The following is a 15,395-nucleotide window of genomic DNA, read 5'->3' on the forward strand; positions in this document are numbered from 1 at the left end:
TGTTCTATATTGTATTGCTTGACTTAACAGTGTATTTATTAGTTTTTACGAGGGTGCCCCTCTGATTACAGATTGTAAAATCGTAAAGGTTAACATACAACAAGTCAAGACATGCCTGGAGCAAACAATGGTATTTCAGGAAAGAAGATCAACTGAGAAATATATCGATACTCATGAGCTTTGTACTCCATCTCTCAGCTTATTAAGGTGCTATTTGTAAGAAAAGATGATTTCTGAGTCCCATTACCAACTCGTCAAAAACTGATGCTTCAGGATTGTAGGACAGCCCACCATCCCAAAGCGTCAGTTACTGACGAGTTTAGAAACCCAGAGCGTTTTTATGTGAAGAGTTGGGAATGAGACTCAAAAATCATTTCAGCAGCGAGCCCTTGTCAGGGAGTTAAAACTCCCCTGACGAAGGCTTGATGCCGAAACGCATCAGATTTTGTTTTTAAGGTTTAACATGACCATGCCATGACAAGAAAGGCATTTAAATAGTTTAAACGAGAATGTCTTGGAGCTTACTTGTGTTCTTTATGTCTACATGTATCCCTATTTGAAAAGCATCTCTAATAAACCCAATCTGAGTCCGGGAGGCATTCCAACCCTGACATCTTTCCAAACCTATTGATTAATTAAGAAAATAATCAGCAGATTAACTGATAAGAGAAATACTTTTAGTTGTAGCCCTACTGTATTTGGATGCCGAAAATTCTAAAATTGGTCAACAAGATGAGTTCAACTCAATTTCAACACCAATCAAAGGCAAAAGATTGAAGAGTTTTCTTCAATCCTGCTTCTTACAAAAAGAAATACTGCAGGACCTGCAACCATGAAATTTAATATACAAAACAGAATCATCAAAACTTTCAAAAGGCGACTTTACAAGAGTTGTGTTTGTTGTGTGTACCATGGAAACCAACTACAAAATACAGTGCATCGATTCACACATTTATCAAGATCATCCTATCTGCACAACTTGTTCAGCTACGGTGGCATGTTAACATAACCTCATGCTCTGATCCAGGTTTATCTGGTCATAAAAATAGTTGGCGTCACCTGTCGCCTTCTGACAACTCACAGCAGATGAATGACCGATTTACACAAACAATTATCTTCTTCTGACGTATCCATTACACCCCACTGGCCTTTGTCCCTGTGCTATCACGTCTATAAAAAGGACTCTCAGGTGTACCACAGGAGCATCTGACCAAACAGCTGGGAACAGGTAAGTCATCAGCGCGCAGAGGTTTTACTAGCCTACATTTTACAGTTATACTCTTTTTATTACCGGTAGTACAGCCTGTAAAATTATTTGCAGTTTCCAAAAACTACAATGCAAGAATGCAAAATATAAATAAAGATTCGTGACCCAACAATTTTTATTGTTGCAGGTGGCTCAGCTGATAAAACATGGCTCGACTTACAATCTTCGCTGGTAAGTTACATTCTTTGAGTCATTTCATATAATTCATTTATTGGCACTAAAAAAAATGAAAATGACAATGTGAACATTTTCTTTCAGGACTGGCCCTTTTGCTATGTCTGCAGACAGGTGAGCATTCATTTAACTTCTTTATACGTCATTTACTTCTTAACCACCATGACCTAAAATAGAAACTTAATTCACATCATTTCTCATCCTTTCTCCAAAAGTGTCTTCTACCAAACTGGTGTGCTACTTCACTAACTGGTCCCAGTATAGACCGGGTACTGGCAGATTTCTGCCTTCCAACGTGGACCCAAACCTCTGCACACACTTGATCTACGCCTTTGCAATAGTCAACCCTTCCAACGAGCTTACAACCTATGAGTGGAATGACGATGTCCTCTATAAATCCTTCAATGAACTCAAGCATAGGTGAGTGGTTCCTGCCTGCAGTATCAATCTATGTGCAGTAGTATTCAGTAATTTTATAACAAATGATTACATCAGCAGGGAAGATGAAGTTTGCTGTTTTAGTGTAAGTGGTTAAGTGGTATCATTCAGTTTTCCATATCAAGAGATTAAACTGTTAGTGCACATTTGCCTTTCTTAATGGTGACTCACAGGCCAAAAGCAAACACTGACTGTATTGACAAAATAGAAAAAATGCACAAAATGTCACTATGCCCACTCTGCTCAGATTATAAAAAATAAAAAGAGCATTTTTACCTCACAGCACACACATGGTATTTATCTTTTAATTAAATTATTTACTTTTTTCCACTAGACACATCTGATGGGCAAACTCTTGTCCACAGACCTCACTTTGAGCAGGCCTGCTTTAAAGTATCTGACCTTCACTTTTCACTGCACATATTAAAAATATGAGTATAGGACAAACAAATCTTTTGAATCTTGAATCTACAGCAGGTCACAAGAGAACATACAAGCCTACATACATAGGCCATAAGCAAATATACATATACTGTATATAACTCAAAAGGAAGGGTTTTGAGGGAGGATTTTGAGAAACATTTTGAATGCAGGACTTTAACTTGTAATTAAGTATTCTTAGTCTACATTGCTGTACTTTTACATCATTATAGTGAATAATTTAAGTTATCTCTATACTTATTAAATGTAAATCTATATGTTTTTTGCAGAAACCCCCAGCTGAAGACTCTCTTGGCTGTTGGCGGCTGGAACTTTGGAACGACACAGTAAGTCCACACGGCTTCAACAGCAAGGACTCATGAAGCTTCAGTATTACATTATCTCATGTAATAATTACAGCATCATCAACAGTGTAGCTTAGTTGTTTTACATGTTTACAGATTTACCACCATGGTGACTAACCCTGCCAACCGCCAGAGATTCATCCAGTCTACCATCAGATTCCTTAGACTGCATGGCTTCGATGGGCTGGACCTGGACTGGGAGTATCCTGGAGCCAGAGGAAGCCCGCCAGAGGACAAGCAGAGGTACACGATGCTCGTCCAGGTCAGTTTGGAAATCTACTCCTTCTCTAGTCAGCAGCATTGACAGAATCCAACACAGCATTTTGATTTAAGATATATCAGCAGCAATGTCCTTCAATATTCTCACACACTACACACGATTATCCTCAATGATTTCCCCCTCATATCCAGGAATTACTCGCTGCCTATAAAAAAGAAGCCACTGACAACAGAAGACCACGACTGCTGATCACAGCTGCAGTGGCTGCTGGGAAGGGATACATTGACAGTGGATATGAGATTGCTGAAGTCGCAAAGTGAGTTCCTGTGACAGGAAGCCGTTTAGCTTTAAAGTTGCATAAAATGTGTCTTTCTTTATTGTTTTTTTATTCTTGTGTGTGTCACCTGTGTCTAACAGATACTTGGACTTTATAAACGTCATGACCTACGATTTCCACGGAGCATGGGACCCGTTCACTGGTCACAACAGCCCTCTGTACCGCAGCTCTTTCGATCAGGGCGAAAACATCTACTTCAATGCGGTGAGTAAAACTCTCAACAAAATAGAGTTATCACCCTCAAAGTCCAAGACGTGGAATACCTAACTTGTATTTGTTTTTAAAATCAGGACTTTGCTATTAAATACTGGAGAGACAAAGGAACTCCACTTGAGAAACTCATAATGGGTTTCTCGACATATGGACGCACATTTCGCCTGTCATCAGGAGCTACCGATGTTGGAGCACCAGCTAGTGGACCGGCCACTGCTGGACCCTACACCCGTGAAGCTGGGTTTTGGTCCTACTACGAGGTCAGTAAATGTTCAACACGAGAACAATAATACATCACACAATTTGAAATTAATGCAAGCAGAGAGATGTTTCAGACTGAGACATCACAAATTATGTTGAGGATGTTTACGTATGATTTTCTTCCATTCTGCAGATTTGCAATTTCCTCCAAAGAGCCACTCTCCGCTGGAATGATGAGCAAATGGTGCCCTATGCCACTAATGGAAATGAGTGGGTTGGGTTTGATAACTGGCAGAGCTATGAAATCAAGGTAATAAATAACATAATACCCTTCATATCTATGTTTATGGTGGTAATATAAACAAGATTGAAGTAGAGTATCACTATCACTATCTTTGCTTTCTAAGCTAGCTCTAGCAATGGGTGTAGCCCGCTTTATACCCTAGATTGAGTAGAAGGTGACACTCTTTCTAGGTATCACCTCATTTCATGACAAGATTTTTGCATGTGTGCCATTTAATTACTGCAACAGTATTCATCATTCGACTAGTTTTTGGTAACTGTCCAGTTGACTGTTAATGGTCCAATCTCAGTGATATGATATGATGTGAACATAACACGACCTATGAAATCACAGCTGTCATGAGAGTCTTGGAAATCCAAACCAGACGCATTAAACAAACAGACCTTAAAGACAATGAATTGTGATTCACGTATTATGTAGTTTAGTTGAAGTTGTTTGCACTGTGACACTAGAATTATGGTAATAATACAGTTAAAGATATACATAAAAGGAAGAAGGCATTGTCTGGCACTGTGAGACAAACATAAAGTAGAAAAACTTAACAGGATTAAAAATAAAAAATCTCCTTTAGTTCAAAATGTTTTTGTTTAATTAAATCAATACTGTGTCTGAATTATTTGTCTTTTATATTCTGGCAGCTGGGTTATAACTAAATTATAACTAAAATGTTCTACTCTTTGGATGTACGACGTCTCCCAAATTGGCTTTGACCAAACTAGCCTCTTTTATATTTGGTGAATCTTTCATGTGATCAGACACTTTTGAACTTAAATAAAAACAAAGCTTTTTATTCTAATTCATTTCAGCATAAATACTTGATAAAGGTGCTGGAATTTGTTCATAACAATGTGTTACATTTGTACTTATATATATATTAAAACAAAAGTATAACTGATATTCCACAGACACAATATCTGAAGGAAAACAAATTTGGAGGAGCCTTCATCTGGTCTCTGGATCTGGATGATTTTGCTGGACAGTTCTGCGGACAGGGAAGCTATCCCCTCATTAGACGTCTACGCAGTCTTCTAGAATCAGGTAAACAAAAATCACTGTAGATCCCAACACTGCACAGCAACAAGTACAACTTTATTTGCATAAACTCTACATTTTTCACCTCCCCCTGTAACAGAACATCCATCAGTGAACAGCACTAACACTCCTGACACCACTACCCGGCCCAGCCCGTCCAACTCCACCACTGCTGCTACTAAACCTACAACTACCCGGCCCAGCCCGTCCAACAACACCACTGCTGCAACTAAACCTACAACTGCCACTGCCAAGCCTGCCACCACAACTGTTGGCTCTGTAGATGCTTTCTGTGTTGGAAAGCCTGACGGCCTCTACACAAATGACAAGAATCCCAACACCTTTATTCAGTGTGTCAACGGATACACATACATCCAGAGATGTCCAGTTAATCTTATCTACAATGAGCATTGCCAGTGCTGCGTCTATCCTAGATAAATATCTCTTCATGGAACAAAATTTGGTTTGATTTTTTAAAATGTTTTGCTTAATGTAAATAATTTCATTTGTATACATCAACTTTGTACACATTTGTATACATTCATATTAATAAAAATGATAAATTAATTATTTCTTGCATGTTGCTTATTTTTACATGTTGCATATGAATGGCATATTAGGGATTGCTTTGGATGCTCTCAAGGTCCTGTGTTGTTGACAAGATTTTGTTACCATATTAGTTACCTTTTACTATGCCATATAATGAGACAAACTATAGGCCTGTCTGGTTTGAAGTCTGTAAGAGGATGAGTCTTCTTCTCACTGGTCAGTAACCCTAGACATGCATTGAAGCTATGGCAAGTCTGTCTGAAGTCAAAAGAAACAGAAGATGATCGCATTATCCCCAGTTATCTGACCTCAAGGCCACTAAAATTCTCCAGGAACATTAAAAAATGAAATGGCAAACATACTTTAACACCACAAGACAAAGTCTGGGGTGGTTTTTCGACAGTTTAGAAAGTAGAGATAGACTTTTTTTAAAAGAAACTGTAGAACTGATCATGCCAATCAGTGCAAGACAGGATCGATTTTAATGTCAGACAGACCAAAGAGTAAAAAAAGAATGGACAGAATAAGTTTTAGGTAATGCTCACAAGTTGGTTTGTTTCTGTGCAGCCAATGGAGACCCAGTGTCTTCTGCATGTGTCCTGAGAAACTTCTTAAAACAACAGAATATGATAAAAAAAGTTTCATTTTTCACAATTTCTGTTATTTGTTTAATGATGAAGCAACAGGTTAGTGTGCTAACCTTTTGGTTTGTTCCTGGTTAATGATTGTCACGGTTTGTTTATTTTTTCATCAGTAATATAAAGACAAAGACAAACCCTGAACCATTCACTGGATTTTTTTGATATGACAAGAGCTCATCCAGGTACAACCACCATGAACAAGCTATTTCTAATTGCAGGTAAGGCACGAAGAAAAGCTTTAAAATGGTTTCTTAAAATCAGTTTTTGCCTGATAGTTACTAACTAAACCTGTAACTTTGAAGGTCTCTGTCTTTGTCTTGGCAGTTTGGGTAAGTCATTACTCTACTATTGATCACAGAATAATTGTTAAATGTTGAGTGATTAATTATTCATCAAAGATTAATGAAATAATTGTTATTCCAATGATTAGTCTCATCCTCCAGACTGGTGTGTTATTTCACCAACTGGTCCCAGTACCGCCCTGGCAGGGGGAAGTTTATGCCTCTAAACATTGAGCCAAACCTGTGTACCCACCTGATCTATGCCTTTTCTGGTATCAACGGGGCAAATGAGCTGGTCACCATAGAGTGGAATGATGAGCAACTCTATAAATCCTTTAATGGACTCAAACAGAGGTCTGTCCAGAACCTTCAAGCATTATCTCTGAAAAATCATCATAGCTAGATACTTAATTTGGATATTCCCACAGGAATGTAAATCTAAAAACACTCTTGGCAGTCGGAGGCTGGAACTTTGGGACTCAAAAGTAAGATATTTATCAGAAAAAATATCAATAAAGATCAATGTACTGTATGTACAATCTTCTTTAAACACCTCACTTTCCCTGAATGCTATCCAGATTCACTACAATGGTGTCAACACAAGCCAACAGAAACACATTTGTCCAGTCTTCTATCAAACTACTGAGAAAACATGGTTTCGATGGACTTGACCTGGACTGGGAATACCCCGCTGCAAGAGGAAGTCCTCTGGAGGACAAGCAGAAATTCACATTGTTATGCAAGGTCAGATTCAGAATTACTGTCCTGGTGCTCAACTTACGTTTAACAGAAGCATGAAGTGACTTTCCATTGATCCTACAGGAACTCCTAGAGGCTTATGCAGCTGAGGGAACAGCAACTGGCCGTCCCAGATTAATGATCTCTGCTGCCGTGTCTGCTGGGAAAGGAACCATTGATGCTGGTTATGAAATCGCAGAGATTTCAAAGTACACTGAATTATTAATTCACACATGATCCCAATGATATGCTCTTATGATGTTTTGGTGAATTTGATCTAACTTGCATTTCATCAGGTACGTGGACTTTATTAATGTCATGACGTATGACTTTCATGGCACCTGGGAGAGTGTGACAGGACATCATAGCCCCTTATACAATGGATCCCAAGACGTTGGGGATCATGTTTACTTGAATACTGTGAGTACCGGGATTCATTTTTTTAAGATGGATTATCTAATTTCAACTCTGTTTTTTGGTTTCGTTCTCAGTAAATGCGTTTCCATCCATATGTTTTTAAATGTACAGTAGGTACTACTTCGTTGTGGCCGAGTTCACGCGTGATTCACGCGCACTAAAAAGCACTACGCGGCCGTCAACACACCCGCAACCACACCCCGCCCACACACACACACACACACACACACGATACATGCGTAGCCTAATTGCACCTGGGTGGGTGGGTGGGGGGCACGGGGCGCTGTGTGTGACTTATGCGCTGATAAAGAGGTGGGTGATCGATTTGCCTGGCATCGCTTGATTCAGTTTCAGCAGCACCGCGGTGGACAGCTCCCTCTAAGAGAATAAGCTTCTTTGGCTTGATCTTAAGGTTTTCCTAAGAAGGTAGTTAAGAACGCGTCTGGGAAACACCCGCATCTTAGCGCTCCTTCTTAGCCGAACCCTTCTTAAGAGCCTTCTTAAGTCCTGAAGAACGATCGAATCTGGGAAACGCCGCCAATGCTGTTATGTTCCTTAAATGGCTTGATTTAGTGATCAAAGTTTCATTTTCTTAACAATAAAGATGCCGTGTTCATCCATCTAGTTCTCTTATAACTGCACGCCATTATAAAATAACTTCAAATCAAATCCTTAATCGATAAAAGTGCGTGCTTCCCCCGCCCCCCCTCTCAGAAAATAGTTCCGACGTCCATGAAGCCGGTGAATCAGATCAATAGAAGGTTTTTTTTTTTCTGGTTATCATCTATTGATATTCGGTACGCTACAGTTGTGGTGTCAGAATTGAATGTATTTTATGTACACAAGCAGGAAAGCTGGTGCCGCGGCCCGGCGGAGAATTAATGCTCATTTGCTCATTTATTTGCTCAAACTTGGAGCCATATGTGATCATAATGATGATGATGATGAGAAAAGAAAAAACACATTAACTAAAGGTAGGCCTACTGCCTATAGTGAGACTCGAACTCATCCTAGCGGATTATTCTGCTTACTGAGGGAGCTGCGCTACCAGGGGAGCTATACATCAGTCGCAATGGTCTCATGTGTCTTATTTATCACCGACCCGCTGCCCCAGCTGACACACATCAGCGTCTGGACATACGTGCTGCTCTCGTGTCTTCAACCTAAAAACTGATCTTTATACATTTTTTCGTTGAGTAAAAATCCTCTCTGAATTATGGAACTGATAAGACTCATATGGACGTTGAAACTTCTGTAGGCTGTGCGTAATTGTTTCTGCCTCCGCTTATTAGCCGTGGCTGCAGCGAGCGAGCGAGCGAGCGAAATTACAACCTCAGATGTCTTTAGGGTATCTGATATTATTATAGACTATTCTTATATTTAAGCAACATCCAGTCAGGCCGTGATATAGGCTCACGGGGGCGGACTGGGACAATAATTCAGGTCGGCAATTTTACCAGTAAACAAATGTTCCTTAAAAAACAACTAATGTCCATATTTTAGCTCTACTGTAAAACAAAGAAAGCACAAGTGATTATCCAAGGTCACCCAGATAATTGAGGTGTCCCACCGCTGTGAAACAATCAGTCTGAATCAATCTGATACGGTTTAGCAGTCCCCCTCTCCATTCACTCTACCTGTAGCCTGAAACAGCGCCACTCTCCATTGCAGCTACATTGTGGTCAAATGTGGAATCGTCCCAAAATCGTTTGAGCTGCAATTCAGTACTATGCTTCCACCTAGTGGCTACAGTTGTCACTGACATTTCACGCGTTGCGTGAATCTCGCTCCCCGCGAGTGAAATGGCCACTTTGAAGTAGTACCTACTGTATTTTCAATTCGCACATACAAAAAAAATTGACTGGAAACACTGGGAAAGTAAAGACGATGAAATATTAATTAATATTATTAATATTGATTATCAATTAATCCTGACAATGACATAAAGCATGGGAATTAATCATCCACTGAACTTTCTGCTCCACTGGAGCAATGTAAAGTGAAATACTGACAAACATTCAGGAGGTTATTATATTAAGATGAGACCTTCTCTGTATCTCTCAGTTGCCTACACAAGCCTATACAGTTGTTTAATGCTGCTGTACTGTGGATTTCTGTCTGAAGGACTCAGGTCCTGAAGGTCAGATTTCCTGCGACAGTCCAAAGGATGTGACTTTCTCAAATGCCTCTCTCTGCTCCAATAACAGAGAGCAACAGTAGCAAATGTTAGTATAGAAATGGAGTGACATAACTGATGGCCGCTCTTTTAATTTCAATCTCATTGCGCAATCTTCTTCTGCAATCGCTTAATGGACCACATCTGGAAAACCATCACCACCGACTATCACATAAAAGCAAAACTAATAAAAACAAATTATTTGGGACTTTCTTTTGCTGATTTAAAATTTGCACTACGTTGAAATTTGACCTCTGCATAACTCTTTCTATTCACATTTCAGGACTTTGCCATGAGGTATTGGCGGGACAACGGAGCACCTGTAGAAAAACTTAACATGGGCTTTGCCACATACGGGAGAGCATTTCGACTGTCCACCCAATCCAGTCAGGTTGGAGCTCCAGCCAGTGGTGCTGCTTCTGCTGGAACTTTTACCAGGGAGGCCGGCTTCTGGTCCTATTATGAGGTGAAACTGGCAACAATTCTTTGGGTTTAACTGTCAGTCTAATTTTCTTATAAGTAACTATGTTGCTGATAATACAAAAAGTGGTTTTATTCACAGAGAGCATTAATACATTGGTTTGAATTTTAAAATGTAACTCTTTCTTCAGATTTGTGGTTTTCTTCAAGGGGCCACTGTCCACTTGATTGCGGACCAGAAAGTTCCGTATGCCATTAAACAAAATGAGTGGGTTGGATATGACAACAAAGAAAGTTTTGCAACTAAGGTAGTCAAAGTCAATTAAAGTGTTGCTCAATTATTTTGCAAGTTAGGCCTACCTGATGTCTAGGTCATATGATTGCAATGTTAAAGTGCATACGTACATCCTTGTTGAGGTTTTTCTATTGTTATTTGTTCAGGTCAGTTACCTAAAAGACAACAGATTTGGAGGAGCTTTTGTCTGGGCTCTGGATCTGGATGACTTTAACGGACAGTCCTGTGGACAGGGAAACTATCCCCTCATCAGCCACCTACGCTCTCTTTTAGCTCCAGGTAAGAAAGAATTACACACTGATGTGAAGTGAAGAACACTGATCATCTTGTTGGGTGGAAACCTTGGGTTCTAGCATTCATGTGGATGCCATTTGACAGTACCACCCACCTGAACACCCTTGCAGACCTATTACACCCCCTCACGTTAGCGCAACACAGTGGCACCCCAAGCAGGACAACTGCTGCAAAAACTGCTCAGAACTAGCCTGAAAAAGACAAAGAACTTGAGGATCTGACCTGGCCTCCAAATTCCAGTCCATTCGAGCAATCATTGGACATGCTGGATCTTTGAAAACCTAACCGTAGACTGGACTTGGTTCTGACCTGTCCAGACATGGACGCAGGACCTCTGCTGTGTTCTGAGGTGTCTGGTACCAGGACGGTGGGTCCTTTGAGTTTTGTGGATTGCAAAGTGGGGCCTCAATTGATTGGACTTGTTCGGGTACATCCCAGACTTTCAATCCAATCTGGATCTGGGGAATTTGGAGGTCAGGTCATTGCCTTGAATTCTAACCCCTTATGACCAAAGCAAACCAAAGGCTGGTTCAGAGCTGGATCAACCTGTGAACCTTCCAAGAACAGGTTTGCTTTTCCACGGGCACAAGAGCCATCATATAGTTACATCATTACATCAGATGTTGCTTTCAGACTAGCAAAATGTTGGTGCCACTCTGGAACCTTTTTTCATGGTAGACAGACAGTCTTTTGGCTGTTGAAAAGTGGGTCATTGCCATTTTGTAAGTGCTGAGTGCTGTTGAGTGCTGTTGCCATGAGGGGATGTACTTGTCTGCTGCAGTTTTTGGTGCGTGTCAAGTGGCACACATATATTCCAGACCCCAGAGTTTCCAGTATGACATTGCATTGTAACAAGATGATCAATGTGATCACTTCACCAGTTAGTCCTTCTACTGTTAAAACTTTTGGGAGTTAAAATATTTCCTTTATAATCCAGAGATAAATCTCTTAACTTCTGTTAATGTTGACTGTGTAGACTGCTAATAATTTACCATTTATTTCACAGATCTTCCTCCCCTTCCCACACCAGAAACCAGGACAAATCCAGGGACCCCGTCTACCAACGTTGATCCACCTCAAACCACACCTCGTCCTAGACCTACAATCACTCCATCAAAACCCACAGACAGTCCTAACAACTTCTGTGCAACAAAGCCTGGTGGGGTTTATCCCATACCTGATGCCCCAGGTTCCTTTTACAATTGCGCCAATGGCATGACCTGGATCCAACACTGCCCAGCTACTTTGGTCTTTCGAGATAGCTGCAAGTGCTGTGGCCGGCCCTAAAGGCTTGCATATCATTTTACCTTCCACAAGCTCTTACTAGGCAAAAATCACCATTCTTTTATTTACAATTTCATTAGTCTTTTTCTGTTAATTTCATTTAACAATGGGAATGGGGTACTTAAATGCAACTGATTACCTTCAAATCTGAATTACGACCTTTTTCCACTCAGGATAGCTAATTAAACCTTAAGTATTGCATTAAACAAACAATAGTGAGCCTTGCAAGACCATTAGCTTCTGGGTGTCTTTCTTTTACAATTTATTATTGTATTATCATAATGGTCATGGTGTACACTAATGTATACTTATGATAATAAAAACATCCAAGGTTGATACCTCCGTCAAAGATGTTATGTTGTCAACCGTGTCCATTTGTTTGTTTGTCGGTTCTTTCATTCCTCTCTAAAACCCTGGAACGCGCCGTCTACAACCAACTGTCCTCCTATCTTTCAAAAAATGACCTCCTTGATCCTAATTAGTCAGGCTTCAGGACTGTTCACACCACTGAGACGGCCTTCCTCACAGTGACTGAGTCACTCCATGCCGCCAGAGACTCGTCCCACTCATCAGTCCTCATTCTCCTCGACTTATCCTCTGCGTTTTCCCCCATCCTCCAATACCCACGTTGCAACACGCATCTCGGAATGTCTGGCAGACATCTCCGCTTGGACAACTGTGCATTACTTCAAGCTCAACCTTAGTAAAACTGAACTCCTCTTGATCCCAGGGAAAGACTGCTCTCACATGGACCTGTCAGTTACTGTCGAGGACGTCATGGTATCGCCTTAATCGACTATCCTGCAACCCCAATATCACCGCGGTGGCCCGATCCTGCAGATTTGCCCTCTACAACAACCACAGGATCCGGTCTTTCCTCTCAAAGGACGCAACGCAAGACTCAAGACTCACTTGTTCAGACTTCACCTCGACCCTGCATAGCATGACTCCCTCCAAAATCAGATACTCTTCAAAACAAAAGTATTAGACACAGAAATTGTCTAGCTTAGTAGTGTTCAGTATAGGAAATAGCCACTTCAGCTCTTATGAAATTCAATAGGCTTACTTTATACTCCAAAGATTTTAAATGAAATTCAGGTGTTCCTTTAACCTTCTCTTATAACAACGTCATGAATTATTTCCTCTACTTTCACCTCACAACAATAAACACAAATGAATTAAATCAAATATCTTTTGGTTACCAGTAAAATAACACACGCTAACCAGTGGGCCCTCACACAAGCCGGTGTCGTGCCAATGTAGGTATCCCCGACAGAAACTGTTTCCCCTGGCCGCGGGAGCGCGCATTCATTCAGCGAAGGCGGAAACAGTGCTGCGCTTGCTTTCATCCAAGTAAATTAAAACTAACAACAATTGCACTGTTTAAGTCAATGTTCTGGTGTTGTAATTATCTAAGAGGTTTTGCAACATGGCTCACCCATCAAAATAAATGCTTTTATTCTCTTGTACGTCCTAGCGTCGTACTCCGTACTGAACGGAAAAACCAAGGCAATAATTTCCTCATGTGATTGACATATAACACGCTGTAATTCAAGTCTTGGTATGGAATTTGTCGAACTAAATAAACGTCGATATCCAAAATCAAGATTACTGTGATTGTTTTCTGGCTTCAATTACATCTATTAAATCTACTTCACTCGAAATGTACTATAATGGACAGATGAAGCCTGACCTTTGAATGATTTATTTTATGTGTACTTAAGATACTACTCTATAACCTCTGTGATTATGAACAAGTTTCCTCTCTTCTAGCCAAAGATATGGGGGGAGACATATTATTTCAGACAGTCAACCTGTCTGCCAGAATTTGTATCCCCCCCTCAAAATGGACAGATGAAGCCTGACCATCAATTAATTTATTTTATGTGTACTTCAGATACTACTCTATAACCTCTGTGATTATGAACAAGTTTCTTCTCTTCTAGCCAAAGAAGAGAAGAAACTTGTTCATAATCACAGAGGTTATAGAGTAGTATCTGAAGTACAAAATAAGTATAAAATAAAAAGGTTAGAGAGATAAAGGAAAACAAACCCAACAAACAAACCAAAAAAAAGCATAAAACACATTCTTAATGATCACACATCACTATCTCCCAAAACTCAATTCCAGCTACTTTATAGTGTCAAGTAAACACAAACTAGATTGTAAACTGTACAGTATAAATTTCTTTAGACAGTTAAATCCTATTCCAACTTTTAATACTTGTTGTAACATCTCAATGTATTAAGTTCCTTTAACTCTTTTCACGTTGAATCACAGTGTGTATGCACAAGAACGCAAATGATACAAGCATGCATTGTGTTTTACATGCTGAAGACAGTTAAGAGTAATTGATTATGAGTCTACTTCCCTCAGATTTAGAATATTTGTGATATTTGACTTTATGTCCAAGGCTTTGCATTTCATTCCATTTCTCATGCTAGAATAAAAAAAATGTAACCTACCCCTTCATTTGCTTATGGTTTTTCTTTTAAGTTTGATTTGTAATGTTGTTTTTGCAAGTCAAAACTCCCCACAAGCACTAAAATACTGCATCCAAGCAGCCCCTTCCAATCTACTCTCTAGGATTGCCACACAGAGATAACATATCTTCAACAAAAACCTGCATATCTGTTGGTTTAACTTAGTTACAGCCAACTCAGCCCTGTTAATCTGTTTTCTCAGCTTCTTTTTTATGAGCAATAGGGTTGTAAATTACAGCATCTCTGGTTCAACTCTGCATTTCATTTCTCTCTGCTCTAAATTCCACAATAAAAAAGCTTTCATGGTGAAATTATAATGTGAAATTTGACCACTGTGCTGTTTGCCAGCCATTTTGAACTACAAAGTTAGCTCAAAAGTTAGCCCTTGAGTAATCTTAATGAGTTTTGCATATAGAAACTGATGACTGCAGGGTTCTCAGTCCCTGTCCTAAGAGGAAGAAATTTAAAATGGTGGTATCATGCTGTTTCAGTGAATTCAACTGGAATTCAGGGTCTGGCATTTGTTAAAATTAATTATCCTGACCGTATATCAACTGCCACACCTCGTCAGCTGTCTACCCAATTCAAAGCTTCACAGACAGACATTCATCGCCCATCCATCAGAGTAGAGAGATGCTCACAAGTTGGTTTGTTCATGTGCAGCCAATGGAGACCCCGTGTCTTCCACACGTGTCCTGAGAGATTTCTTAAAACAACAGAATATGATAAAATGTTCTCTGTTATTTGGTTAACGATGAAGCAACAGGTTAGTGTGCTAACCTTTTGGTTAGACCATATTTGTTCCTGGTTAATGATTGTCATGGTTTGTTTATTTCTTCATCAGT

At 39.9% G+C, this 15,395-nt stretch overlaps 2 protein-coding genes across 2 annotated transcripts; both read left to right on the top strand.

The window, feature by feature from the left end:
* Positions 1-1,413: 1,413 nt before the first annotated feature.
* Positions 1,414-5,409, top strand: LOC311264737 (acidic mammalian chitinase-like; the record flags this gene model as incomplete). Its single annotated transcript, XM_084365828.1, has 11 exons — positions 1,414-1,438; positions 1,526-1,555; positions 1,657-1,861; positions 2,590-2,646; positions 2,761-2,926; positions 3,076-3,200; positions 3,302-3,425; positions 3,512-3,694; positions 3,829-3,945; positions 4,845-4,977; positions 5,072-5,409. 11 exons carry the CDS (start codon positions 1,414-1,416, stop codon positions 5,407-5,409), a joined length of 1,503 nt encoding a protein of 500 aa, XP_084221954.1.
* Positions 5,410-6,334: 925 nt separating this feature from the next.
* Positions 6,335-12,114, top strand: LOC311265365 (acidic mammalian chitinase-like). The gene is made up of 11 exons (XM_084366947.1): positions 6,335-6,379; positions 6,464-6,490; positions 6,592-6,796; positions 6,871-6,927; positions 7,021-7,186; positions 7,265-7,389; positions 7,477-7,600; positions 10,057-10,239; positions 10,385-10,501; positions 10,635-10,767; positions 11,789-12,114. Exons 1-11 carry the CDS (start codon positions 6,355-6,357, stop codon positions 12,067-12,069), a joined length of 1,443 nt encoding a protein of 480 aa, XP_084223073.1. The 5' UTR covers positions 6,335-6,354; the 3' UTR covers positions 12,070-12,114.
* Positions 12,115-15,395: the final 3,281 nt, after the last annotated feature.

This window comes from Pagrus pagrus, assembly GCF_965226575.1.
Source record: "Pagrus pagrus genome assembly, chromosome: 11".
Classification (NCBI taxonomy): Eukaryota; Metazoa; Chordata; class Actinopteri; order Spariformes; family Sparidae; genus Pagrus; species Pagrus pagrus.